Source organism: Indicator indicator, chromosome 3, assembly GCF_027791375.1.
Source record: "Indicator indicator isolate 239-I01 chromosome 3, UM_Iind_1.1, whole genome shotgun sequence".
Taxonomy (NCBI): Eukaryota; Metazoa; Chordata; class Aves; order Piciformes; family Indicatoridae; genus Indicator; species Indicator indicator.
In genome coordinates, this window is record NC_072012.1 from 49,376,993 (window position 1) to 49,403,691 (window position 26,699).

Genomic DNA, 26,699 nt, shown 5'->3' on the forward strand with positions numbered 1-26,699 from the left:
TACCTCATGAAGCACTACCAGACAGACCTGTTTTGAAATACTGGATTCACAGATGAAAAGTTAGTCATTTATTGAGCGTAATCTTTGGCTCAGCTCCGTTCTGTTTGAAGTATTCAAATGGGGTTTGGCTTGTAACAGAAACCTGCTTTGGTTGTGCACTCTTCTAGCTCTCTTGACTCTTTTTCAGTCTCCAGTGCTTTTGATACAGAGAACAGTTTAACAGAAACCTTTAACAAGGTTACACCAAATGTATGCTTAACATCCCTTAAAAGTAGGCATTTTAGAACAGTACTTAGAACAGAAGGATGCTGTAGTGGAACGTTTTCAGAGGTGGATTTTTGTTTGTAGTGAATCCTTGAGAACAGATTTGTTGCTTTGAACAAGAATAAAGAGGTTATATTTCAGAGACCCTGATTAGAGGATATGTCACTCCTTATGAACATATATTGGGGGGGTAACAAGCTGTAAAATTGTATTTTAATACAAGGTGTAAAATATTATAGAAGTTTGTAATCTCTACAGAATGAAAGTGGAGAATCCTTGTAGGGAACAGCAAGTTTGTAGTCTTTACAGAAGGAAAGTGGAGAATCCTTGTAGGGAACTCTTCTTGATGGGAAGAAATCAGGAAGCATCAATGTAGAGCACTTTTATGGTTTGCTGAGATTCTTTTCCTTTAGCATTATTTTCTGATAGCACTGTTAATGAAGTACTTAATTTATAAATTAACAGGCTTTAGTGAAGTTTGGTTTTGTGTTGTTGCTGTTTGGGTTATTTTTTTGTTTGGGGAGGGTTGAGGGGGTTTGAGGTTTTTTGTTTGTTGGTTTGCTGGTTGGTTGTTTCAATTGAAATTCTAGACTGGGGGTTAATAATTGGCACGAGAAGCCTTAAAATGACAGTGATTAAAATATTGAAGGATCCATGGTTTTATTGGGGTTTTGGTGTGTTTCTTTCCCAGGGAAAAAGCAGTTGAGCAAATGAAAGAAAACAGCAGGCACAGGTGATAGGCACCCTGTGGAGTGACAGTGGGGTGGTTTGTGTGGTTACTACCCTCAGCTATATTCTGTCTCCTGTCCTGGAGGTGCTTGTACCTGCTGTATCTGATCAATGCTTGTAAATATCTGAGGGCTGGGGGTCAGGAAGGAAGGGACAGGGACAGCCTCTGCTCACTTGTGCCCTGGGATAGGACAAGGGGCAATGGATGGAAACTGCAGCACAGGAGGTTCCACCTCAACATGAGGAAGAACTTCTTTACTGGGAGGGTCCCAGAGCCCTGGAACAGGCTGCCCAGAGAGGTTGTGGAGTCTCCTTCTGTGGAGCCTTTGCAGCCCTGTCTGGATGTGTTCCTGTGTGCCCTGTGCTGGATCCTCTGGTCCTGTTCTGGCGAGGGGGTTGGACTGGAAGATCTCCAGAGGACCCTTCCAACCCCTAACATCCTAGGATCCTGTGACCGACCCAGAGTGCAGCTCTGTCGGGTTGTTTACCTTCTCTGCCTCCAGAAGCATTTTTCCTTGTAGCAATAAGCATTTTGCTAACTTCCCTTTTAAAAAGGGGGGAAAGGTTAACGGAAGTGGTGAAGAATACATTTACATAACAATGCAGTTGAAAAGCTTGCTGACATCACAGAGATTCAGACACAATTTTTATTTTTTTGAATGACAGTGGTGAAGGAGATCAAACACAGACTGCTTCAGGATTTGAAATGCTTTTGCCATTTGTAGTTTTTGAGAGCTAATTTTTGAGTGCTTCCTATCACTGAAAGAGCTGCATTACGTGGGTGATGTTTTGCTTAATTTCAGAGCAGTTACAAATTTATGTAAGGTGTAAAACTGCCTCCAGTTATCCAGGATATAGGTTCATGATGAAATGCATCACCATTCATATTCTTATCATCCTGATCCTCAGAGAAAGACATATCTGTTCCTTTCAAATATTCATTTGGATTTTGAAAACATAGACAATCAATAAGTCTTTATCTTTCCTGAACAAGATTTAATGCTGAAATGAGTTTTGAAAGCAAAACTTTTCAAACTGAGAGTCCTGCTTCAAGATTGTACAGGGTGGGGGATGGTGGAGAAGGGATTGTATTACTTGAAGAAGCAAGAACTTCTTCCAGGACTTGACTGATCTTTGGAAGCTTTGAAAGAATTTGGCATCATGTTGTGGTGTAATGATTTAAATCCCTGTGTTTTTCCTAGCTACAGTATTGGTAAAATGGGTTGAGGGTAACTATTATCTGAGTGTTTTGTTGTTGCAACTGTAGATGAAAGTGTAGTGATGTTGCTGGCCAGAGGTCAACTTGATGCTTATGAATCAGCTATAGGAAAAAAAAACCTGAAAGTTGAGGCCCTGGATTTGCAAACAACGACTTCTGAAGTTCACCAGCTGCAACATTTTCATGTTGAGTGAGACTGTATACATTAGCTGAAGACTGAGTGGTCAATAAAAGCAGAATCATAAAATGGTCTGGGTTGGAGGGGAACTCCAAAGGTCATCTAGTCCAACCCCTTCTGCAGTAAGCAGGGACATCCCCAACTAGATCAGGTAGCCCAGAGCCCTGTTGAGTCTCACTTGGAATATACTTCTTTATTTTTTAATGAGAAGGGAATAATGGAAAGTAAGGTCCTGCTGCTTGTTTTACCAGGTTATCGTGGTGCTAAACACTGCCATAGTCTTGGAGCTCTAAACACATGCAAGTGTTCTGTGAGAAAAAGTAAGGATGGTATGAGATGGAGGGAGCCATCCCATGTCTGGGATTTGGGCCAGGTCTAAGTAACATTTGCTGTCTGAGCTTAGACTGCCAATTTGAGGTAACTCTATTTTAAAGTGTTGTGGTGTAAAGTCTGTTGCTTCAAAGGGGAATTGCTTTAAAATGAAAAATTGCATGTAATTTCAGTTTCTGATACTGGAACGAAGATTACAGTATATATTGAGCCAAAGTTTCACAGTATGGGATCACAGGGTGCTAGGGGTTGGAAGGGACCTCTGGAGATCTTCCAGTCCAACTTCCCTGCCAGAACAGGACCAGAGAATCCAGCACAGGGCACACAGGAACACATCCAGACAGGGCTGGAAAGGCTCCACAGAAGGAGACTCCACAACCTCTCTGGGCAGCCTGTTCCAGGGCTCTGGGACCCTCACAGTGAAGAAGTTCCTCCTCATGGTGAGGTGGAACCTCCTGCGTTGTAGTTGATATTCATTAGCCTTTGTCCTATCACACGGTGCAACTGAGCAGAGTCTGTCCCTTTCCTTTCTGACCCCCAGCCCTCAGATATTGATAAACATTTATTAAATCCCCTCTCAGCCTTCTCCTGTCCGGACTAAACCACCCCAGGGCTCTCAGCCTCTCCTCCCCATGCAGGGCTCCAGTCCCTTAAGCATCCTTAGAGCCCTCTGTTGGACTCTCTAGAATGGAGGGAGTCCACCTCTTAAATAAGAGAGTGCATACCTGCATATTGTGTATATGTATATTTATATAGATATATACAAATTTTTACAACCTTAGTGGAGAAGAGAATGATTGAAGAAATTTAAATTAATACATGGAAGATTAGTATCGTGGAAAGGCATGATACTGTCTTTAAAAAAAAATTTTTACTTTTTGAATTTTACTTTGTGATTGTATTTGTGATAGCATTGAAAATCTTAATATAATATTGTAGCTCATGATTGAAGATCTAAAATAATATTGCAGCTCAGCAATTGAAAATCTTAAATAATATTGCACCTCACAATTTAAAAATCTTAAATAATATTGCACCTCACAATTTAAAAATCTTAAATAATTTTGGTACTTTAAGAGATTTTTTGTTGTGTTGAGACTGTGTCCTTGTTCTTTAGCTATGATGTAAAAAAATCAAAGTTGATTTGTCATACTTTATTTGATGGCTGAACCTGGTACAGCCATAATCACAACATAACCTGGCTGAGTAGTCAGAAGGTTACAAGAAACAGGCCTTGGAATATTTTGAGAAATATGCTTCCTATAGTGTCTTGAGGCTTTAATTAAAACAAACAAACAAACAAACAAAAAAAAACCCAACTCAACAACAACAACAAACCCAAACACCCCTCCCTCCCCAAAACTAAACAAACAAAACCCAGAAGTCCTTCATTTTAACTATGCATTTTTGCATTTGCCTTGAAGAGTCACAGTCTCTTTGGTGTGTTTTAGGAGAATGCGCTTAAAAAAAGCTCTCCATGAATTTAGCTTTAACCTTTCTGTGCTCTTGGGAGCTGTTTCTGCTTTTGCAGAATTGTGCCAGTAGTGTGGTGAAGGAGAGGCACTGAGAAACAAGTATGCAACCAGAAGGTTGTGGCAGCTCATCAGTATTTTTCTTTTCAAGGATTCAATATATTAAACATCCTTAATGTTTTGAATTGTCCAGTTGTGTTTGAAGGTAAAGCAAGATGTTTGATGTGCTGTGTGTACAGAATGGGGGGTTGTTTGTTTTGGTTTGGTTTGGTTTTGGCCAGAATATTCTCAGCTGTTTCTATTTTTTGGAGATGTCTGGAAGAAAAAAAAAAAAAAAAAGGAAAAAAACCCAAACCAAATGGAACCCTCTCTTTCTTAAAAATCAACAGAAGGCAAAGTAGTCTTACCACTTTTTTGTTGAGGATGCTTTGACCAGCTAGCAGCTTCATTAAGTACTCTGTGAATGAAATATTAGAGAAATCATAGAATCAGTCAGGGTTGGAAAACAGGGACCACAAGGATCATCCAGTTCCAACCCCCCTGCCATGGGCAGGGACACCTCACACTACATCAGGCTGGCCAGAGCCTCATCCAGCCTGGCCTTAGACACCTCCAGGGATGGGGCCCCAACCACCTCCCTGGACAACCCATTCCAGGCTCTCACCACTCTCATGGGGAAGAACTTCTTCCTCACGTCCAGTCTGAATCTCCCCACCTCCAGCTTTATTCCATTCCCCCTAGTCCTATCACTACAATATTTAAAGATTTATCTGTACTCTTTTTCAGTTGTCTTTCTGCCTTGTGATCCCTAAGCAAACAAAAAAACCCCAACAACACATCTCTTCCCCCTGCCATCCCATCACCCTGGCAAAAGCTAGAGCAGAAGTGATTCTTGTACTGATGCACTTAATGTCAACAAACTCCACCTGACTAATGAAAAAAAAATAATAATTTCTGTTGCAAGTCTGTTAATCATCAGCTACGTCTGCCTGTACAGTGCTTAACTGCAATAAATGCTGGGGAGTCATAGAATCACAGAATTGTCTGGGTTGGAAGGGACCTCAAGGATCCAAACTGCCTGCCATGGACAGGGGCACCTCACACTAGGTCAGGCTGCTCAGAGCCATGTTCAGCCTGCCGTTAAAAACCTCCAGGGATGAGGCTTCCACCACCTCCCTGTGCAACCTGTGCCAGTGTCTCACCACCCTCATGGCAAAGAACTTCTTCCTAGTGTCTAATCTAAATCTGCCCTCCTCCAGCTTGGATCCATTCCCCCCAGTCCTATCACTCTCAGACACCCTAAAAAGCCCAGCTTCCTGTAGGCCCTCTTCAGGTACTGGAAAGCCACAAGGTCTCTTTGCAGCCTTCTCTTCTCCAGACTGAATAGCCCAAACTCTCTCAATCTATCTCCACAGCAGAAGTGCTCCAGACCAGGGCTTATTTAAAATACAGTGGTTTAGATTAACTACACATGGAAGTTTTCACTGTATCCAGGAAGGAATAAGTAGGGAGTGCTGCTGTCTTTTAAAGTTAGTGGAATCAATTCTTACACACAAACAAAAAAGATAAGTACAGTATTCCTGAAAAGAGGAGCCTGTTTCAAATCAACATAGAAATATCTCTTAATTGTGAAGCTGAAGTCCAACCTACTTAGTCTTAGTTAGCCTCCTGTTCTTACTGCTGTTAAAAAAATGTGCTTTCTGAATATGTGATGAGCAATGAATACCAATGAAGAATTAAAACCTATTAAAAGTTTTTTGGGTTGGTTGGTTTCCCCCTTAAACTGTTTCAAGATTTTAATCAAATCATATTAAATTTCTTTTGCATTTTGCATGTCTTTGTCCTGTCTGGGGATTCTATGAATTAAGAGGCTAGAATTCCAGACCTGGTCTTCTGTCTGTCTGATTGTAACTTAACCTGCTTGATTCTCTTTATGTCGTTTGGGAGTCTTTGCTATATGCCCATATACATAGCATGGAACATACACTAGTGTGCTGCTTTTAGCTGGAAGAGAGTTAAATTTCTTCACAGCAGCTGATAAGGAGCTGTGTTTTTCCTTTGTGCTGGGAACAGTGTTGATAACACCCTGACAGTTTCATTTACTGCTGAAGGATGCCTCCACAGCCTGAAGGCCTTTTCAGCAACTCACCATGGCAGCAGCCAGCAGGCTGGGGGTGCACAAGAAGCTGGGAGGCAGCACAATTGATACAGCTGACTCCAGCTGACCAAAGGGATATACCATACCATATGATGTCATGCTCAGAATAAAAAGCTGGGGGAAGAAGGAAGGAGAGGGACATTTGGAGTCACAGCATTTGTTTTCCCAAGTAACCATGATGCATGATGGAGCTCTGCTTTCCTGGAGGTGGCTGAACACCTGCCTGCTGATGGGAAGCAGTGGATGAATGCATTCCTGTGTGACCTTCTCTAGACTATATGGTTGTGTGGTCCTGCTCTGGCAGAGGGGTTGGACTCAATGATCTCCAGAGGTCCCTTCCAACCCCTAACATCCTGTGAGCCTGTGAAACTATTGGATTGAGTTTGCAAATCAGCAAAGATGAAACAAGTATTTGCAAGGTTTGGGTAGAGGGCTTTGTCTTTTGGGGAGTTTTCAGGCTGTGCGATTTCTTGCACTTCAAAGTCATCAGAATAGGAATCCACCTGGAGCACTGTGTCCAGTTCTGGAGCCCCTATTAGAAGAAAGATCTGGAGGTGCTGGAATGTCTCCAGAGAAGGGCCACGAGGATGATCAGAGGGCTGGAGCTGCTCTGTTACGAGGACAGGCTGAGAGAGTTGGGGTTGTTCAGTCTGGAGAAAAGAAGGCTTTGAGGAGGCCTTCTTGTGGCCTTCCAGTATCTGAAGGGGGCTCCAAGAAAGCTGGGGAGGGACTTTTTAGGGTGTCAGGGAGTGATAGGACTGGGGGGAATGGAGCAAGCTGGAGGAGGGGTTGGACTCAAAGATCTCTGGCGTCCCTTGCAACCCCTAACATCCTGTGGTCCTGTGTGAATTCCTTGGTTTGCTTTGCTTGCACAGCTGGCTTTTGCTTTACCTGTTATACCACCTTTATCTCAATCCATGAATCTTCTCACCTCTACTCTTCTGGTTCTCTCTTCCATCCTGCCATGGGGGAGTGCACAAGCAGCTGTGTGAGACTTAGGTACCTGCTGGGGTTAAACCATGACAAGTAAAAGAACTGTCCTGTTATGGTGCACTCCAGCAAAAGGGGGAATGCAGCAATGAGAGTGGATAGTGCCAGCACTGACAGCAGACTGGCATTTCCCTCTTGAAATCCCCTCTTTGCCATTGCTTATACAAATTACAGCAGGCTTTCTCAAGGTGAAACATCTGCTTCCCTATATCTGCTTTACCTCAGTGTCTTGGCACCCCTCTGTAATTTCACCTGAGATTACTCAAATTATAACTAGTTCTGTGTCTTATTTCTTAAAGAGTTTTTTCAGTAGAAAGTGCAAATTTCTGTACTGTTGGTGCTTTTGTGACTATTTCCTCTTGTGCCTCTGGGAGAAATACAGCATCACAGAATTGTCAGGGTTGGAAGGGACCTCAAGGATCATCCAGTTCCAAACCCCCTGCCAAGGGCAGGGACCTCACACTAGATCAAATTGCTCACAGCCACATCCAGCCTGGCCTTAAAAACTTCCAGGGATGAGGTTTCTACCACCTCCCTGGGCAACCTGTGCCAATGTCTCACCACCCTTACTGTGCAGAACTTCTTTCTAACATCTAATCTAAATCTCCCCTCCTCTATCCATTACGTAGAATCTGTCACGGTTTAAGTCTTTGTGAAGAACAATTTGCCTGTACTCAGTGTGATTTTTATTTTGCTGGTTCACTTCTTTGTTAACCTGACTTTCAGACTGCACATACATCATAGGAGTTTAGCCATATGCACAATTTGCTGCAGTTTTTACCAATTTGCTCTGAGGATTGCAGTGTTTAAGAAAGTGCTGAATTCCAACTTCATTCTCTGGAGGCTAGAGGGAACGATAGGATTTTGATATTTCTGAGGAGCTTAGTGTAGTAGCTGATTTCCTAATCTTTTAAAGCTGGGCTTTACTATTGTGTATGCCCCATTAAGGAACTCTCTAGAGGGCATCTGAGTAAATCTAGGATCTCTGACTAGGTAAAGCACCTTTTTATTTATTTTATGAAAAAACCCAAAATCCTTACACCACAAAGCAGCAAAAGAGGCAAACCCAAGCAGGAAGGTGGAGATAAAATTCAAATAGATTAACTTGTTGAATTAGAAGGTATCTTACTCCAATTACTTACAAAGGGATAATTTCTGAAACACAGCACTGTGTGTACCAGGGATCAGTATTGGGTCCAGTTTTGTTCAATAGCTTTATCAACTACCTGGCTGAGGGGACTGAGAGTACCCTTAGCAAGTTCCTGATGATACAAAACTGGGGGGGGTGGCTGACACCTTTCAGGCTGTGCAGTCATCCAACTTGACCTGGACAGGCTGAGAGCTGGGTGCAGGCAAACCTCATGAAGTTCAATAAGGACAAGTGCAGGGTCCTGCCGCTGGGGAGGAATAACAGCAGGCACCAGGACAGGTTAGAGGCTGCCCTGCTGGAAAGCAGCTCCATGGAGAAAGACCTTGGAGTGCTGGTGGACAGCAAGTTCTGCTTGGGGCTAAGAGAGCCAGTGTCATCCTGGGATGTATCAAGAAAAGTGTGTCCAGCAGGTCTAGGGAAGTTCTTCTATCTCTCTGCCTTGCTGAGACCACAGCTGCAATCCTGTGTCCAGTTTGGGGCTGCCCAGTTGAGGAAAGACAGAGACCTGCTGGAGAGAGTCCAAGGGAGAGGCAGGAGGATGCTTAGGGGACTTGAGCATCTCCCCTGGGAAGAGAGACTGAGAGCCCTGGGGCTGTTTAGTGTGAAGAAGAGAAGGCTGAGAGGGGATCTGATCAATGTCTCTCAAGAGCTGAGGGCTGGGGGTCAAGTGGAGGGGGCCAGGCTCTTTTGGGTGGTGCACAGTGATAGGACAAGGAACAATTGAGTTCAAACTAGAACAGAGAAGATTTCAGCTCAACATGAGGAGAGACTTCTTTTGAGTGAGGGTGAGAGAGCCCTGGAGCAGGCTGCCCAGAGAGGTTGTGGAGTCTCCTTCTCTGGAGACTTTCCAACCCCACCTGGATGCATTCCTGTGCAGACTCCCCTGGGTGATCCTGCTCTGGCAGGGGGGTTGGACTGGATGATCTCTTGAGGTCCCTTACAACCTCTGATATACTGTGAGACTGTGTTTTTGTCTACAGAAAAAATAATCACAAGCACTAATGCAGCTCTTATAGCAAACTGCAATTTTGTTCAGTTGCAAGATCGATTTGTAGTTAAAACTGGAAGTAGTTTATAACCAGTGTGTTTCTGAATTACTTCAAGGGATGAGTTAAAGGTTTATCAATCAAAAGAAAGTACCAAGTTGTAATTCTGCTGTCTTCCACTTGTGGTTGAGGTGCAAAATAAGTTTGAGGAGCCCAGAGAAGTGCCACTATAGTAATAAGTTTATTCTGATAATATTTGAGGTAGAATTTAATTTTTTTAAATTTGAGGTAATATTTGATTCGATTGAGATAATATTCAATTTTTGCTTGTTTACAAAGATGGCAGCTGAATTTCTCCTTTCCAAGATTAAGCCACTTCCATGTTTGCCAAGCAGGAGCTGTCATAGACAGTTTTACTGTAATAGTTCTTAGTAATATGATTTTGTCCTTCTGTTGTTTTCTGTACTGCTTTGCTTGTTTCTTAGGGTTTAGTTTGTTTTCCTGTTTATAACACAGGCATTTCAGAAGCATGTTTGGTTTCTGAGCTTAATTTTGGTTAAGTCTGGCTTCTTAGCAAAGAAGAAATCAGTTAATTTCTGGTATTCCAAAAGACAATCAGTAAATAAATGTGGCACAGGGATAATAGGCTGCCCAGAGAGGTTGTGGAGTCTCCTTCTCTGGAGAATTTCCAACCCCCACCTGGATGCATTCCTGTGTAGAGACTCCTCTGGGTGATGCTGCTGTGGCAGGGGGCTTGGACTGGATGATCTCTGGAGGTCCCTTCCAACCTCTAGTGTACTGTGATACTGTGATAATGTATATTAGCTGATAATTCTCTTGATCATACGTTAAAAGTTACCTTTTGTTTACAACTTGATCTAGTTTCTTTTTGGAAAAAAAAAAAAAAAAGCAAACTACTGTGTCTTAACTAACAAGAGTACACCACCAGTAAATTGGCAGATGACACCCAGTTGTGGGGGGAGTGTGGATCTGGTGGAAGGTAGGAAGACACTTCACAGAGGCATGGCCAGGCTGGGTGGATGGGCTGAGGCCAATGGGCTGAGGTGTAATAAGCTCAAGTGCAGGCTCCTACACCTTGGCCACAATGACCCCATACAGACTGAGGGATGAGTGGCTGGAGAGCAGCCTGGCACAGAGGGACCTGGCAGTGCCAGCAGTGTGCCCAGGGGGCAGGGAAGGCCAAAGGCATCTTGGCTTGGATCAGGAATAGTGTGGCCAGCAGCACCAGGGATGGAATTCTGCCCTGTGCTGGGCACTGGGGAGGCCTCACCTCCAGCACTGTGTGCAGCTCTGGGCACTCACTGCAAGAGAGATCTTGAGGGGCTGGAGCAGGTCCAGAGGAGAGCAATGAGAGTGGGGAAGGGACTGGAGGGGAAGTGATGAGGAGAGGCTGAGGGAGCTGGGGGTGTTCAGCCTGGAGAAGAGGAGACTCAGGGGGGACCTTAGCACTCTCTACAGCTACCTGAAGGGAAGTTGTAGTCAGGTGGGGGTCAGGCTCTGCTCCCAGGCAACTTGGGAACAGGACAAGAGGGCATGGCCTGAAGCTGTGCCAGGGGAGGGTTAGGTTGGATGTTAGGAAGCACTTCCTGCTGGAAAGGGGAATTAGAGACTGGAATGGACTGGCCAGGGAGGTGGTGGAATAGCCGTCCCTGGAGGTGTTTAAGGCAAGACTGGATGTGGCACTTAGTGCCATGGTCTGGTCAGTGTGGTGGTGTTAGGCCATAGGCTGGGCTTGGTGATCTCAGAGGTCTGTTCCAACCTCAATAATTCTGTGATTCTGTGATTTTTGTTTTCACAATTCTTTCTTCTTGTTCCCTGCATGCATGCTTCAAATAGCATTGAATTTAAAAGTGTGAGCCAACATATTGCCCCCTAAATTTACTGGCATAATTGTAATTTTTTTTTTGGTCTTTTTTTGTTGTCATTTTTTTGTGGTGAACCCTAAGAGTTGAAGGTCATTGCACAACCAAGCCTGTAACATTTTACAGTACTAAGTCAGAAATGCTTTGTTAAGTGTAGAAGCACTCTTAGTCTTGAATGAACTGTAAATTAGTGGAAGCATGCAGAAGAGGGAAAGGGGATAAATATACTCACCTTGTAGATAGGTTGCTGAATGTGGTATAATGATTTGTTTGTGGGTTTTTTTTCTTGTTACTGAACAAATATTTTTTGTGGTATTACCAGACAAGTAATTGTTGTTGATGATTGTCAAACTTTCTAACCCATGTCAGGGACAGGGATCTACTTGAGAGAGTCCAATGGAGGGCTACAAGGGTCAGTGAGGGAATGGAGCACTGCCTGATGAGGAGAGGCTGAGAGCCCTGGGACCAGTTAGTCTAGAGAGGAGAAGACTGAGAGGGGATCTGATCAATGTCTATCAATAGCTGAGGGCTGGGGGTCAGGAGGGGGAGGGGACAGGGACAGCCTCTGCTCAGTTCCACCCTGTGATAGGACAATCACTGAAGGGTTGGGATTTGAGAGATCTCTTGCATCTAGCAAGTTGGTAATATGTATTCTGTTGTATATCAGATTCCAGTTTGTGCCACATTGGAATTATGTTTGATGCTGAGGGATAGGATATGATAAATTGACTGTGTATTATCCCTGGAAGTTTTTAAGGCCCAGTTGGATGGGGTTCTGGGCAACCTGATCTAGTATGAGGTGTCCCTGCCCATGGCAGGGGATTGAGAACTGGATAATCTTTGATGTCTCTTCCAACCCTGACAGTTCTGTGATTCTCTGATTATCTTTTACTAATTTAAGGAATTTCAAATTTTGTATTTTTACTTAAATTACAGCCTGATGGGTGGCTACCAGCATGTAACTTTTAGCAGACATTTATTTTTTTGAGGCACTTATTCCTCACTAAAAAAATCATTAAGGGTTACTTTTTCAGATATTTTCATAGAATGGTCTGGGTTGGAAGGGACCTCCAAAGCTCATCCAGTCCAACCAACCCTGCCTGCAGTCAGCAGGGACATCCCCAACTAGATCAGGTTGCCCAGAGCCCTGTCCAGCCTCACCTTGAGTAGTATCCCCAGGGATGGAGCCCCAACCACCTGCCTGGAAAACCTGTTTCAGTGTTCCACCACCCTCATGGTGCAGAACTTGTTCCCAATGTCCAATCTAAATCTCCTCTGATGTAAACCCATTGTCCCTCATCTTGTCCCTACCGGCCTTTGCAAACAGTCTCTCTCCAGCCTTCTTGTAGCCCCCTTCAGGTACTGGCAGGCTACTATTAGGTCTCCCTAGAGCCTCCTCCAGGCTGAACACCCCCAGCTCCCTCAGCCTGTCCTTGTAGCAGAGCTGCTCCAACCCCCTGAGCATTTTCATGGCCCTGCTCTGGACCTGCTCCATCAGCTCCATGTCCTTCATATATTGAGGGCTCCAGAGCTGGACATAGTGCTCCAGGTGAGGTCTCCCCACAGCAGAGTGGCAGAATCACCTCTCTGGATCTGCTGGCCACACATCTTTGGATACTTTGGATGTGCCAAGTATATCACCTAATGCAACAAACATTGGTTTGTAAGAGAAGAGAAAAATAAATTATTAACATCTCTTAGTAAGACCTAAACAGCAGCATCAGAACCTTCGTTATATAGGTGAGAGGAAGCTCTGTAGCATCAGACTGTGATTATGACTTCTAATTGCTCTTAAATAATGATCTGTGATTATGACTTCTAATTGCTCTTAAATAATGAGAGTGTGCATGTTGACAAATCTTGTATTCTTTGGAGCAGCAGAAAAGTGAGGATCCTGCTGAAAACCCTAAAATGGTTTCTTTTTTTCTTGTATTACTGTATATAGTTTTCAGCTGTCATAAAGATTGTGACTCTAATCAGTTACAATGTAGTGATCATTTTTTTTTGCTTTATGCAAATTAAAAAAATATTCATTCTTCAGGGAGATTTTGTGGTATCCTCTTAGTTTAGCTTTGGCTATGTTAATGTCATGAGTGAGCTCTCCTTAGGCACTACCTATAGTAATACTGCAAAACAGAAACATAATCAGTTTTCAATTTTTTTAATCCTGCAATTTGCTTCAGGCTGTTCAACCAATTTAATATACAATTATAGCATCACATTATAAGTGATTATGAAGATATTTTTTGCAGCTCAAGATGACAACATTTTTACCAGGTTTTCCTTAGAAGTACTGTGTCAGTAATGTTTTCAGCTACTGCTAATAAACAAGTTTTTGTGTGCTGAGGTATGCTATGCTGCAGTGTTTCTTGCAATGGGAAGGACTTTCCTTGAAGCATTTTGCTCTGGCAGGGTGGGTGGATTAGATGACTTTTCAAGGTCTCTTCCAACCCCTAACATACTGTGATTTTTTTTTTTTCAATTATTTCTTATTTTTCTAAATTCTTTTCTTAATGTTTTAGTAAGTATTGGTGTCAAATGTTATGTACTCAGCTGCAGGATAAAGGTCAATGACTGCAGCAAACTGCTAATTAGATGCCTCAAGTTCTTTACATTTGTACTGTGCTTTTACTTCCTCTCTGGTGGAGGTTGTTAGGAGGTGTTCCATGGAAGAGTTTGAAGGCCTTGTCTGATTTGTGGCTGCATTTTGCATGTGGGGAAATCTGATTTTAAAACATGTGTGCTTATGTTCATGTGATTGATCAGACTGGGCATGGCTTGTGGCACCAGGGCTGCTTAGTTCTCTGAACTCCGTCCTAATGTATAGCTCCTTCCCTTTCCTCTGTTACCACCAATCTTTTCTAACAATGTGTAAGTGCATGGCTCTACCAGGGGGCATTCTAAGTCTTTTTGCAATATTGTGCTAAAGGATGAATTGACAAATGTGCTTCATTTTCACGTTTTTAATGACTGGTTGCAATCTGGTGCAACAGAGGACTGAGGACTGAGTTCCCAGAGTAGACTATGAAAAGTAATTACAGGATGAGGAGAGGGATCTGTGTGAAGTTAGGCTGAGTAGACAGGAATTCTTTACTTAGTAAAATTGCCATGCAACTGGAGTACCACCTGTGAGATTGTATTGGCCTGAGTGTGTGTGTATGGGTATATGTGTATGATTCTCAGACTGAAGGAGCTGAGGCTATTTAGCTTGGAGAGGAGGAGGCTGAGGGGTGAGTGCCAAGAGGCTGGAGCCAGGCTCTGCTCAGTGATGCCCAATGGCAGGACAAAGGGCAGTGGTAGAAAGCTGAGGCATAGGAAGTTGCATGGAAACAGGAGGAGAAACCTGTTCCCTGTGAGGGTGACGTAACACTGGAACAGGCTGTCCAGGAAGATTGTGGAGTCTCCTTCTCTGGAGATATTCAAGACCTGCCTGGATGTGTTCCTGTGTGATCTGCTCTGGGTGCTCCTGTTCTGGCAGGGGGCTTGGACTGGATATCTTTTGAAGACCCTTCCAGGCCCTAACATTCCATGATTCTGTGACTTAAATGTAAGAGGGACTTAAATGCAAGAGTTGATTTCTGCCTTTCACCTCATCAATCTAGACTCTAAAGGTACAAAACCTCAGGTCACTGTTACTTTCCAAAAGGTTTAAGATGTTTTTATAAGTGCTGCATGAACTTGGCTGTGTTTACTTTTCTGCATGATCAGACACAGATCTATCAGCCTGTGCAAAAGGAGGTGCAGTCGTTTGTGTAGGCGGCTTCCTGGTGCTTTTGTGTGCTACAAAGAAAGTAAAACAAAGATCCACCTATGGCTGGCACAGTCCCAGTTACTCACACACCTTGACTGGATGATCTTTTGAGGTCCCTTCCAGCCCCTAACATTCTGGGATTCTGTGATTCTTACAAATAGTGCTGCAACAGAATTTTGTCAGGTCTCTGTGGATATGCAGGTAGCATGAGCAGCTAATGAATGTGGTAGGGAATACTGGAATAAGTTCATGTGGATCAGAAGATGCCTCCTGCTATCTTGGCAACCATCTGACACCGTTACTGCATAAACCCGTTGTAATAGAAGTGTTCATGGGGATGTATGCTTTGACTCCAAAGTTTGCCAGACATTTACTGTCACTGGCAACTACTGAGAAGTAGATTAATTGGCTGCTGGTGTTAGGTTAAGAACAAGCAAGAAATAAGCATCCTGGCTGCAGCAGCTGCAGCTTCTGTCTTAAATCCTGCCCTTTGAGTCGCTGGTCTGTAGTGGCTGCCTCATTCTGTCCTGCTGTTAGCTTTATGACAGGGCTGGATAGCAGTGTGAATTGCAGTGCCACGATCCTCTGTTGTGATCCCTGACATGATTCACCCTGAGAACAAGTGGCAGTTCTTCCTAGCAAAGCAAAATCTTGTTAGGGGTGCCAGCAGCTGCCAGAATGCCCTCCAGTGCCAATGCCATTTCCCTTGGTGGGAGCATGGAGAGATGGAGCACTGCACACGACTGCTTCACTTGGCAACCTTCAACAGCACAGAACTGCTTACAAAAATGCTGTTGTGGAGCAGTGTCAGCGTCTGCAGAAAGGCTTTGAAGGTGCTCAAAGGGCACAGCAGTGCAGCTGGGTTGCAGGCAGGGCTCCTCCAGCCTCCCTCTCATCTGCTGCAGCCTGCAATGCACTGTTCTGCTCTTTGGGGTTCATCACACAAACCTGTGAAGTATTGTGTAGAAAAAAGGGTTGCAAATAAATATCAAGATATAATCTAAATATTAGAAGTTTTCTTAATTTCTTCTTTAATGATTGTGCTCTCCATATTAACATCTGTGTGCTTCATCACTCTTCAGGGCATAATCCTGATTAGTTTTTGGACTATTATCTCATGCAATTATTAATCTAGAAAGTTCATAGACAATTTAAATTTAGTTGAGAGTGTTTAAAATACTCTCTTCAGCTTTTCAATATGTGGACTGCATATTTGGCCATACTGGCTCTCTTGCAGCAGCTTCAAACATATATTTTCAGGCTGAAAGCTCTGACCTTCCCCCACAGACTCAGAAATCTTTACAGCGTGTGTAGCCAGCCATGTGTAAACTTTCCTGTAAATAAGATTAAAAGCTGCAGGGTCAAAGACAAAATAATTTATTCCCCTTACACAATTCCTGTACTACATAGTTCAGGGTTAGGTATTACATTAGTACAGTGTGGTGTATGCTTCAGACTTGCTTTCTATCACAACTATGTCTTGTTATTCTGATTATGTGTCACAAGAGAAAGCTGCATGGCAGAAGAAGTCCTCTCGTCCCAGTTACTGTTTTATTTTAAAGGAGCACTAAAACATTCTTAGGCTCGTGAGAAGCTGTTGGTTGAAATGCTCAGCAGCTCATTACTTGGGGTATCACAGTATGTTAGAGGTTGGAAGGGACCTCCAGAGATCATCCAGTCCAACCCCCCTGCCAAAAGCAGGATCACCCAGGGGAGTCCACACAGGAATGCATCCAGGTGGGTTTGAAAGTCTCCAGAGAAGGAGACTCCACAACCTCTCTGGGCAGCCTGCTCCAGGGCTCTATCATCCTTACTGCAAAGAAGTTTCTCCTCCTGTTAAGATGAAACCTTCTGTGTTCAAGTTTGTCTCCACTGTTCCTTGTCTTATTGCTGTGCACCACCCAAAAGAGCCTGGCCCCCTCCACTTGACCCCCAGCCCTCAGCTCTTGAGAGACATTGATCAGATCCCCTCTCAGCCTTCTCCAGACCAAACAGCCCCAGGGCTCTCAGTCTCTCTTCACAGGGGAGATGCTCAAGTCCCCTGGTAGCTTCACCAGAGCATTTCACTGTCCTTTTCACAATGGTTAGAGGCAACTGCTCATCTCTCCACGCTTTACTCTGGCACAGCAAAGGACAAGATAATCCCCTTAGCCTGTTAAATGCTCCATCCCATCTGGTAGGTGATAATTGCATTGTGAGGGGATTAGTACAGTGGGATATGCTGATAGTGTAATGAAAGCTTCACTGCAAGAATGAAAGTCAGCTGAACGAATTGGAGCAATTTGACACCTTGAATTTGCACATTTTTTTGTTGTTTCAGCTGGAGGAGGTGTGCCATACCTTCACACGGCCCTGCTCTGGCAGGGGAGTTGGACTAGATGATTTCCAAAGGTCCCTCCAGCCCCTAACATCCTGTGAGCCTGTGAACAGTTTACACATTTCTGTGGAGACATCAGTAGTCCAAAGATCTACAGCCTTCTAGGAGTAGTGGAATAGGCTTTTGTTCAGCTGAACATTTTGGGACAATTTTGTGACTATAGCTGAATTAAATCAAACTTGAACAGAGATGATTTCACCTCAGCATGAGGAGAAACTTCTTTACAGTGAGGGTGACGGAGCCCTGGAGCAGGCTGCCCAGAGAGGTTGTGGAGTCTCCTTCTCTGGAGACTTTCCAACCCCACCTGGATGCATTCCTGTGTAGACTGCCCTGGGTGATGCTGCTCTGGCAGGGGGGTTGGACTGGATGATCTCTGGAGGTCCCTTCCAACCTCTGATATACTGTGAGACTGTGAAATGCATCCTTAGTGTTGACTTTAATCAGAACTCCAATGACTTTGAAATGTCATTTAGTGCCATGGTCTAGTCAATGTGGTGGGTCATAGGCTGGACTTGATGATCTCTGAGGTCTATTCCAGCCTCAATAATTCTGTGATTCTGAAATCATGGGGTTAAGTTGTTACTGGTGTAGGAACACACCCATGTCATTAAATACTGCCTAGAAATCTTTGGTAGTAAAGATGATGTTCTGCACAGTATGGCTTACTCAAATTTCAGAGTAATTTTGTGTCAGGAGGGATAAGAGGATTTCAGGCTGAAAGTAACTCTTCTTGTAGCCAACAAGAATAAATGTTTCAAAATTGTAGTTTGAAGCCTGAGCCTAAGGTAGTGCAAAATGACTTAAAAAACCTTTACAAATTTTCCTGTCTGGGCTTGGTTTTGTTTGGTGTTTTGTGTTTCTGTTGGTTTGGGGGTTTGGTTGGTTGAGGGTTTTTGGTCGGGGGTTTTGTTTGGTTTGGGGGTTTTGAATTTTGGTTTGGTTTGGGGGTTTTTGGTTGGGGGTTTGGGATTTTGGGTTGGTTTGGGGGTTTTTGTTTGGTTGGGGGTTTGGGATTTTGGTTTGTTTCAGGTTTTTGCTCGGTTGGGGGTTTGGGATTTTGGTTTGGTTGGGGGTTTTGTTTGGTTGGGGTTTTTGTTTGGTTGGGGCTTTTGTTTGGTTGGGGGTTTGGGATTTTGGTTTGGTTGAGGGTTTTGGTTTGGTTGGGGGTTTTTGCTTGGCTGCGGGTTTGGTGGTTGGTTTGGGTTTTTTTTGCTCGGGGTTTGTGTTTTGGTTTTTTTTCCACGGTTTAACTTATACTGTCAGTAGCAAAGACAGTAGGTCTTGTGTCTGAGAGCATTTGACAAGATAACTATAACTTAGCTTCCTTTCCTTTCAAGGTGTTAAAGATCCTTATGCAGGTATGTTATGTAGGGTGGTAGCTCAGGGTTGACTCCCATCCTGTTGGTTGCACTCTGCAGTCTCCTCATACGGTACAAGAAACTTGAGCTGCTGAATGCTGAGCAGCATGTGCTGTCTCACTGGTTTGAACATTAACATGGTAGGTAAGCCCACACTGTGCTGTGGCAGCATTTCATAGCCAGACAGATTAGCAATTTACCAGAGGTGTGTATGTTTTGATGTCAGTGAGAGTCAGGTGTAGAACTATGCACTGCATGCAGTAGGTGCTGCAGCGATGCTGTATGACCTTGCAGTGGGATTAGATTTGCTAATGAATTAAGGTTCTGTGACCAGCTGTGTGGTTGCTGTTTCTTGAGTTTCTAGTTCCTGACTTAGCAGCTCTGCCTGGGTGTGTGCCTGTGGGAATACAGGCAAAATAAATCTGGCAGTTATTTTATGGGCCATCTGCAATAACTTTGCCAGTCTGTGCTGAGGTGCTTGAGTGTGGTTAAGCTCAAGCTTCTCTTACTCAATCACAGCTCTGAGTACACAGAGTCAAGTAGAAAGCTGCTTTTCCAAAGTTGCAATGATGCTACATGGGAGTAATTTGGTTGGCAGCAGCTGAGCATGAGCCAGCAGTGTGCCCAGGTAGCCAAGAAGGCCAATGGCATCCTGGCCTGCATCAGCAATAGTGTAGCCAGCAGGAGCAGGGAAGTCATTCTGCCCTGTGCTCAGCACTGGTTAGACCACACCTTGAGTCCTGTGTCCAGTTCTGGGCTCCTCAATTTAAGAAGGACATTGAGATACTTAAATGTGTCCAGAGAAGGGCAACAAGGGAGAGGTCTGGAACACAGCCCTGTGAGGAGAGGCTGAGGGAGCTGGGGGTGTTTAGCCTGGAGAAGAGGAGGCTCAGGGCAGACCTCATTGCTCTCTACAACTACCTGAAGGGAGGTTGTAGCTGGGTGGGGGTTGGTCTCTTCTCCCAGGCAAGCAGCACCAGAACAAGAGGACACAGTCTCAAGCTGTGCCAGGGGAAGTTTAGGCTGGATGTGAGGAGAAAGTTTTTCATAGAAAGAGTAATTGACCATTGGAATGTGATGCCCAGGCAGGTGGTGGAGTCACCATCCCTGGAGGTGTTCAAAAAAAGCTTGGATGTGGCACTTGGAGCCATGATTTTGTTGTCAGGTGGTGTTAGGTGATAGGTTGGACTTGATGATCTCTGAGGTCTTTTCCAACCTGGTTGATTCTGTAATTTCATAGGTTATTCAGGTTTATTTCTTGCTTGCTTTTGTTATTTATTCTGAGGTGGCTGAGCTCTAAATAGCATTCCTTAGTTTTCTTCTTTTAGATTAAAAGTGTTTAGCCGAGGGGAAGTTGTGGAGTCTCCTGGAGATATTCAAAACAATGTGTTCCTATGTGATCTGCTCTAGGTGATCCTGCTCACACAGGGGAGATTGGACTGGATGAGCTTTTAAGGTGCCTTCCAACCCCTGACATTCTGTGATTCTGTGAAAATTTGAGAAATTTTGCTTTGCAGATTTGTGACATTCTGCAATTTTTTAAATAAGCCTCAGTGAATTGTCATGGGACTCAAAAAAAACCAACCAAGCCCCCACCAGAAAATGAAGTTTGTTTCTTCTCCCTACCCAAGTCCTGAAGTATGAATTTCTATCACATGAAAAGCTCACTGGAAAGAACCATTAGGTTGACAATATACAGAAAAGATTTTTAAGGAGAAATTTTCAGTTGTTTAGTAACAGGGGGTTTTGAACAATCCTTAAATATGTTTTACAAATATGCTAAGTATGTAGTAAACCATATGGAGGTGCTGGAGAAGGTCCAGAGGAGAGCAATGAGACTGGGGGAGGAACTGGAGGGAAAGTGATGAGGAGAGGCTGAGGGAGCTGGGGGTGCTCAGCCTGGAGAAGAGGAGACTCAGGGGGGACCTTAGCACACTCTACAAGTACCTGAAGGGAAGTTGTAGTCAGGTGGGGGTCAGGCTCTGCTGCCAGGCAACTTGTGACAAGTGGCCTGAAGCTGTGCCAGAGGAGGGTTAGGTTGGATGTTAGGAAGCAGTTCCTGCTGGAAAGGGGAATTAGAGACTGGAATGGACTGGCCAGGGAGGTGGTGGAGTCGCTGTCCCTGGAGGTGTTTAAGGCAAGATTGGATGTGGCACTTGGTGGCATGGTCTGGTGGTGTGGTGGGGTTAGGTCATAGGCTGGGCTTGATGATCTCAGAAGTCTATTCCAGCCTCAATAATTCTGTGATTCTGTGTTACACGGTATTTAATAATTTTTCTTCTTATTTAGGTGACAAACAGCATGTTTGGTGCTTCAAGGAAGAAGTTTGTAGAGGGGGTTGATGGTGACTACCATGATGAGAACATGTACTACAGCCAATCATCGATGTTCCCACATCGGTCAGAAAAAGATGTAAGTTGAACAAGCATATTTTTTCCCCTTTCCATAGTGAGAGAGTTTCAAGCATATAAAATATATGTGAAGAAGGGCTTCATTTAGCTTAAAGATGTGCATGACCATGTTTTCAGTACATGCAAGCTTCAGCCACAGGCTTGCCAGAGTTTTGTATTTCATCTTTAGGAAGTGTATTTCTAACTGAATTTGGGCTGTTGATTATATCTTTTTGTTTACATGTTGTGTCTGCAGTGGTTTTGTTGTGGTTTTGCATTTTACATCTTCAACCATACCTTGAAAATGCTTTGTGCAGCTTCTCTGCTCAGTTGTTCTTACTTAGGTGTTTCTCCCATTTGTACTGACAAAGTTACAAACCCAAGCATTCTTAAACATTTTTTTCCCTGTAGTAAAGGAATATTGTGTATTAGAACTGCATTGGCAATGCTTGCATTAGTTAATAAAGTATTTCAATATAGCATAACATGTAGAAATATATGGGAGAGTCCAGAGGAGGGCCACGAGGATGATCAGAGGGCTGGAGCTCCTCTCCTATGAGGACAGACTGAGAGAGTTGGGGTTGTTCAGTCTGAAGAAGAGAAGGCTCTGAGGAGACCTTCTTGTGGCCTTCCAGGATCTGAAGGGGGCTCCAAGAAAGCTGGGGAGGGACTTTGTAGGGTGTCAGGGAGTGATAGGACTGGTGGGAATGGAACAAAAGTAGAAGTGGGGAGATTTAGATTAGATGTTAGGAAGAAGTTTTACACCATGAGGGTGGTGAGACACTGGCACAGGTTGCCCAGGGAGGTGGTGGAAGCCTCATCCCTGGAGGTTTTTGCAGCCAGGCTGGATGTGGCTGTGAGCAACCTGCTGTAGTGTGAGGTGTCCCTGCTCATGGCAGGGGGGTTGGAACTGGATGATCCTTGAGGTCCCTTCCAAGCACAACAATTCTGATTCTATGACCTGGAAGTTCATGTCACCTGAAGGTCAGTAATACCCTCTGATGACAGGATTGCTTTTGACATGTTTAGGCAATATAGAGGCTAGATTTTCATTTTAATAAAAAGAAAAATAATTTTTAAATCCCTTCAGATTTTCAAGAAAGTGTCATTGCATCAAATATGTCTCCACAACTGTCCAAAAATATATTTGTTTAATACCAAATGAGAACATTGTCCTGATAGACCCTGACCTATGAAAACACAAACATTTAGAATCATAAAATCACAGAATGGTCTGGGTTGGAAGGGACCTCCCAAAGTCATCCAATCCATCCCCCCCTGTAGTCAGCAGGGACATCCCCAACTAGATCAGGTTGCCCAGAGCCCTGTCCAGCCTCACTTTGAATATCTCCAGGGACAGGGCCAAAACCATCTCCCTGGGCAACCTGTTCCAGTGTTCCACCACCCTCGTAGTCCTATAGACTGCTAGCTGAATTTGACTCCAGATTCTCAAAGAGGTTTAGAAGACTTTCTAAAACAAGACAAATGCTTAATTGCCGCTTTCCAATTCTGTTTTTTAAGTTATTTTGATGAGAAATTTCTGGTGAGCCAGCAAAGGATTAAAATATACTACAGAAAAGAAAAATAAATCACATAATTAGAATCACAGAAACATTCAGATTGGAAAAGCCCCTCAGGATCACCAAGGCCAACCCACAACCCTACTCTACAAGGCTCACCCCTAAACCACAGCCCCAAGCACCACAGCCAAACCACCTTCAAACACAGCCAGGCTTGGGGACTCCACCACCTCCCTGGGCAGCACGTTCCAGTCCCTCACCACTCTTGCCATGTAACAAAGTTTCCCTATGTCCAGTCTGAACCTACCCAGTGGCAGCTTGAGGCCATTCCCTCTTCTTCTATCACTAATGACCTGGGAGAAGAGACCAGCACCAACCTCTCCACAACCTCCTTTCAGGGAGTTGTAGAGAGCCAGGAGGTCTCCCCTCAGCCTCCTCTCTTTCACACTAACCATCCCCAGCTCCTTCAGTCTCTCTTCATCACATTTCTTCTCCAGGCCCTTCCCAGCTTCCTTGCCCTCCTCTGCCCTGGCTCCAGCACCTCCACATCTCTCCTAGGCTACTCTTCTCTGTTTTGTGTGCATTACATAGATGTATGTACCACAGATGCACACAGGTACAGTGGAATATTGCTGATGTTGAACATACTTCCCCTTTCTATGAGTACCTAGAGTTTTAGCTAGCACTCTCAGAAAGTGACACTTGGACATGAAATCCCCACTTGTAGGTTTGATGCACTGAGGGGGGGAATCATTGTAGTGTGATGAGAGAGGTGAAGTGAGATGAATGCCATGCAGTGTGGTGTACCCAGTGAAAGCTGCTGCTTGGCACATTGTTGGCACAGTGAATCAGTGTTTTAGTTGCCTGCTCTTTCTGTAGGCGATGTTGCAGAAGTGGATCTTAGAATGGGACTTCAAGAGAAGGAAGGTAGGTGTTCCAAACACCAGCAATGACAGAGGAGAAACTGTGAAAGCTTTTGGGAGGAGTGGCCAGAATGGGTCATAGAAGAGTGTTCCTGTACCTTCACTATTGACCATTACAACTTCATGAGTTTGTAGTGAATGAAATCTTAAACTACTATATGCTATTGTAATCCATGTTTGAGAAGTAGATCAAAATAAATATATGGTGGTGATACTGCCATTGTCTGTGTAACTTGGATCACTCAGGTGTAGCTAAACATATCCTGTGTGCTACATGTTGCTTTTGATGTCTTATTTGGCTCACAGCAGAAAAGAAAGGTTGCCAAGGTGGTTGTATTCTTTTAGTTTCCAACCAATCCTGCAGCTTTGTAAAACCTCTTCCATTTGAAAATTACCATCGTTGCCAATAGCCTTTCAACTGGAATTCTGCTAATGTTCTGTGTATGAGAACACAATAAATATGTTGACTGTGTTGCTATTTTGGTAACAGTATTGACAGGCACAAATAAATTTGCTCAGAATTTTCTGAGTAAGTTAATAAAGATTAATGTTTGAAACTTGGGTCTAGCTTTATGAAGATCTGGTGTGAAAAATGTCCAGCTTGATGGACCTTGAAACACTTGGAGGCTTTCTGTCTTCACCTTTATATTGAAATGAAATAGGTAAATGTATGGATGAAATAAAGTTAGTTTCTCAACCTGAAGTTGAGTGGTTCTGAGGGAAGTCTTTTGTGAATTGCCTCCTTAAATACTCCTCTTTGGGAAGGGTTAAAAGGCTTTTTGGTGTTTACTCTCATTCTGGACATGACTAGTTGCTTTTCTGTTCTTCACTTTGTTGAAGCCTTACTGATTCTGATCTTAAAAGCTGCTGCTTTCCAAGCAATTGTTACTGCACGTGTGTGTGTGTCCTCCAAGCAGAGGAACAGAGAGAATGATAAAAGCCTCTGAAAACTGAAAGAAAGGACTATTCCTGCAGGCATCATTTTATCAACTGTGGAACTTACTTTTCACTTTTAGAGTACGGGTTCTATCCTCGAAAAGGCATTGTCTTCAGACGTGGTACAGTGATCACAGGATCACAGGATGTTGGGGATTGGAAGCTTGCTTCATGTCCAGGGAAAGTAACCTTTTGGGAGGTGTAAAAGGAGACCTCTTAGGAAACTGAAAGAGGCCCAAGTGATCGAGGTGGCAGTGTGTTGCCTTTCTTAGACTGGAGTTGAAAGGAAGGGTTTATGGAGGGCTGGAGCACCTCTCCCATGGTGCAGGTTTCAGTGGTACAGACTGAGAGAGTTGGAGTTGTTCAGTCTGGAAAAGGCTCCAAGGAAACCTTCTTGTGGCCTTCCAGTGTCTGAAGAGGGCCTACAAGAAAGCTGTTGAGAGTCTTTTTAGGGTGTCAGGGAGTGAAAGGACTGGGGGGAATGGATCAAAACTAGAGGAGGGGAGATTTAGATTCGACATTAGGAGGAAATTCTTCACCATAAGGGTAGTGAGACACTGGCACAGGTTGCCCAGGGAGGTGGTGGAAGCCTCATCTCTGGATGTTTTTGCAGCCAGGCTGGATGTGGCTGTGAGCAACGTGATCTAGTGTGAGGTGTCCCTGGCCATGGCAGGGGGTTTGGAACTGGCTGATCCTTGAGGTCCCTTCCAACCCTGACAATTCTGTGACTCTATGACTTACTTTGCTTTACTAGTTCTTATTTGCTTCTGGCATTTTTTTTTTCCCAACAAATTTCCAGTAACTTCTGGCTCATCAATACACTGTACCATCAAAATGAGCATTTCTACCCAGGGAAAATGTGTTTCTAAAACTTTACTCTAGTAGCTATGTTTACCTCATGCTAATAATGCCATTGGCTTTCAAAGGCAACATCCCTGGCAGTGCTGGAGGCCAGGCTGGACAAAACTTTGAGCAATGTAATCCAGTATAAGGTGTCCCTGTCTGTGGCCCGAGAGTTCACAGGCTCCCAGGATGTTAGGGGCTGGAAGGGACCTCTGGAGATCTTCCAGTGCAACTCCCCTGCCAGAGCAGGACCAGAGAATCCAGCACAGGGCACACAGGAACACATCCAGACAGGGCTGGAAAGGCTCCAGAGAAGGAGACTCCACAACCTCTCTGGGCAGCCTGTTCCAGTGCTCTGGGACCCTCACAGTGAAGAAGTTCCTCCTCCTGTTGAGGTGGAACCTCCTGTGCTGTATTTGACATCCATTGCCCCTTGTCCTATCCCAGGGCACAAGTGAGAAGACTTGTACACAGTTTTTTGACTGGACTGGGAGCTTTGCAGCTTTCTACCTTTCCTTAACACTTAAGGTGGAAGTTTAGATATTTTTTTTTCCCCAAGTTATATCAGGAAATAGTTCTTCACTCACTAAGTTAAAAAAAAAAAAGAATTTACAACATATCTGCAAAATGTGAAAAAAATACTTTATGCCTTTTCATAAACAATTTTTCATAGTACTTAGTGATGTGTTATTCTTGTGCCCCGTGACTTGTGACTTTGGCTAAGTTGAATTCTGAAAGAATTTCCTTTACACAAAGGGGAAGTGAACTAAGGTTACTGAAGTCCTGTCTTAAATTTTGAAGGCTTCATAGAAATGCAAAGAAGTAGCAGGAAATAGTTCATGACATGTTTTTGTTTTCTTTTAACTTACCTGTTTGTTTTTTTTTTTTTTTTTTCATGAGGAAATACACTTCCAGACAGTCAGGGCTGACCCTGGTAATTGAACTGGAAAAGTTGCATGTTACTCATGTGCACAGTTGCTACCAGAATCATATGGATGCTGTTTGGGCCTCTTGTTCAGGCACAAATTTATGGCTCCTTAGATGAGATTAGATCTTACTCATGCCATGTAAGGCTTCCTTTTTAATGAGTGGCTTTGCCTTGAGTCATCACAAACCTTGCAATGCTAAGTAGGGAAGTGGAACAGAGAGTATCCAAGAATGCATTGTCTTTGGTTTCTGCTCCACTTAAGAGTCAGAGCACGAGAACCAGGTCAGTATTTCTTTGGCAAAGAATTCAGATAT

The 26,699-nt window shown here is 43.9% G+C and overlaps 1 protein-coding gene across 2 annotated transcripts in view; it reads left to right on the forward strand.

The window, feature by feature from the left end:
* CNOT2 (CCR4-NOT transcription complex subunit 2) overlaps positions 1-26,699 on the forward strand; it is a 113,193-nt gene that overhangs the window by 43,913 nt on the left and 42,581 nt on the right. The window contains exons 1-2 of one of the 2 annotated variants that reach the window (XM_054399389.1): positions 19,453-19,473; positions 21,135-21,257. In XM_054399389.1, coding sequence (XP_054255364.1) covers positions 19,453-19,473; positions 21,135-21,257 — 144 coding nt within the window. Of the gene's footprint in view, positions 1-19,452; positions 19,474-21,134; positions 21,258-26,699 lie in introns of those variants that run through there. The other variant, XM_054399390.1, reaches the window with a different exon arrangement.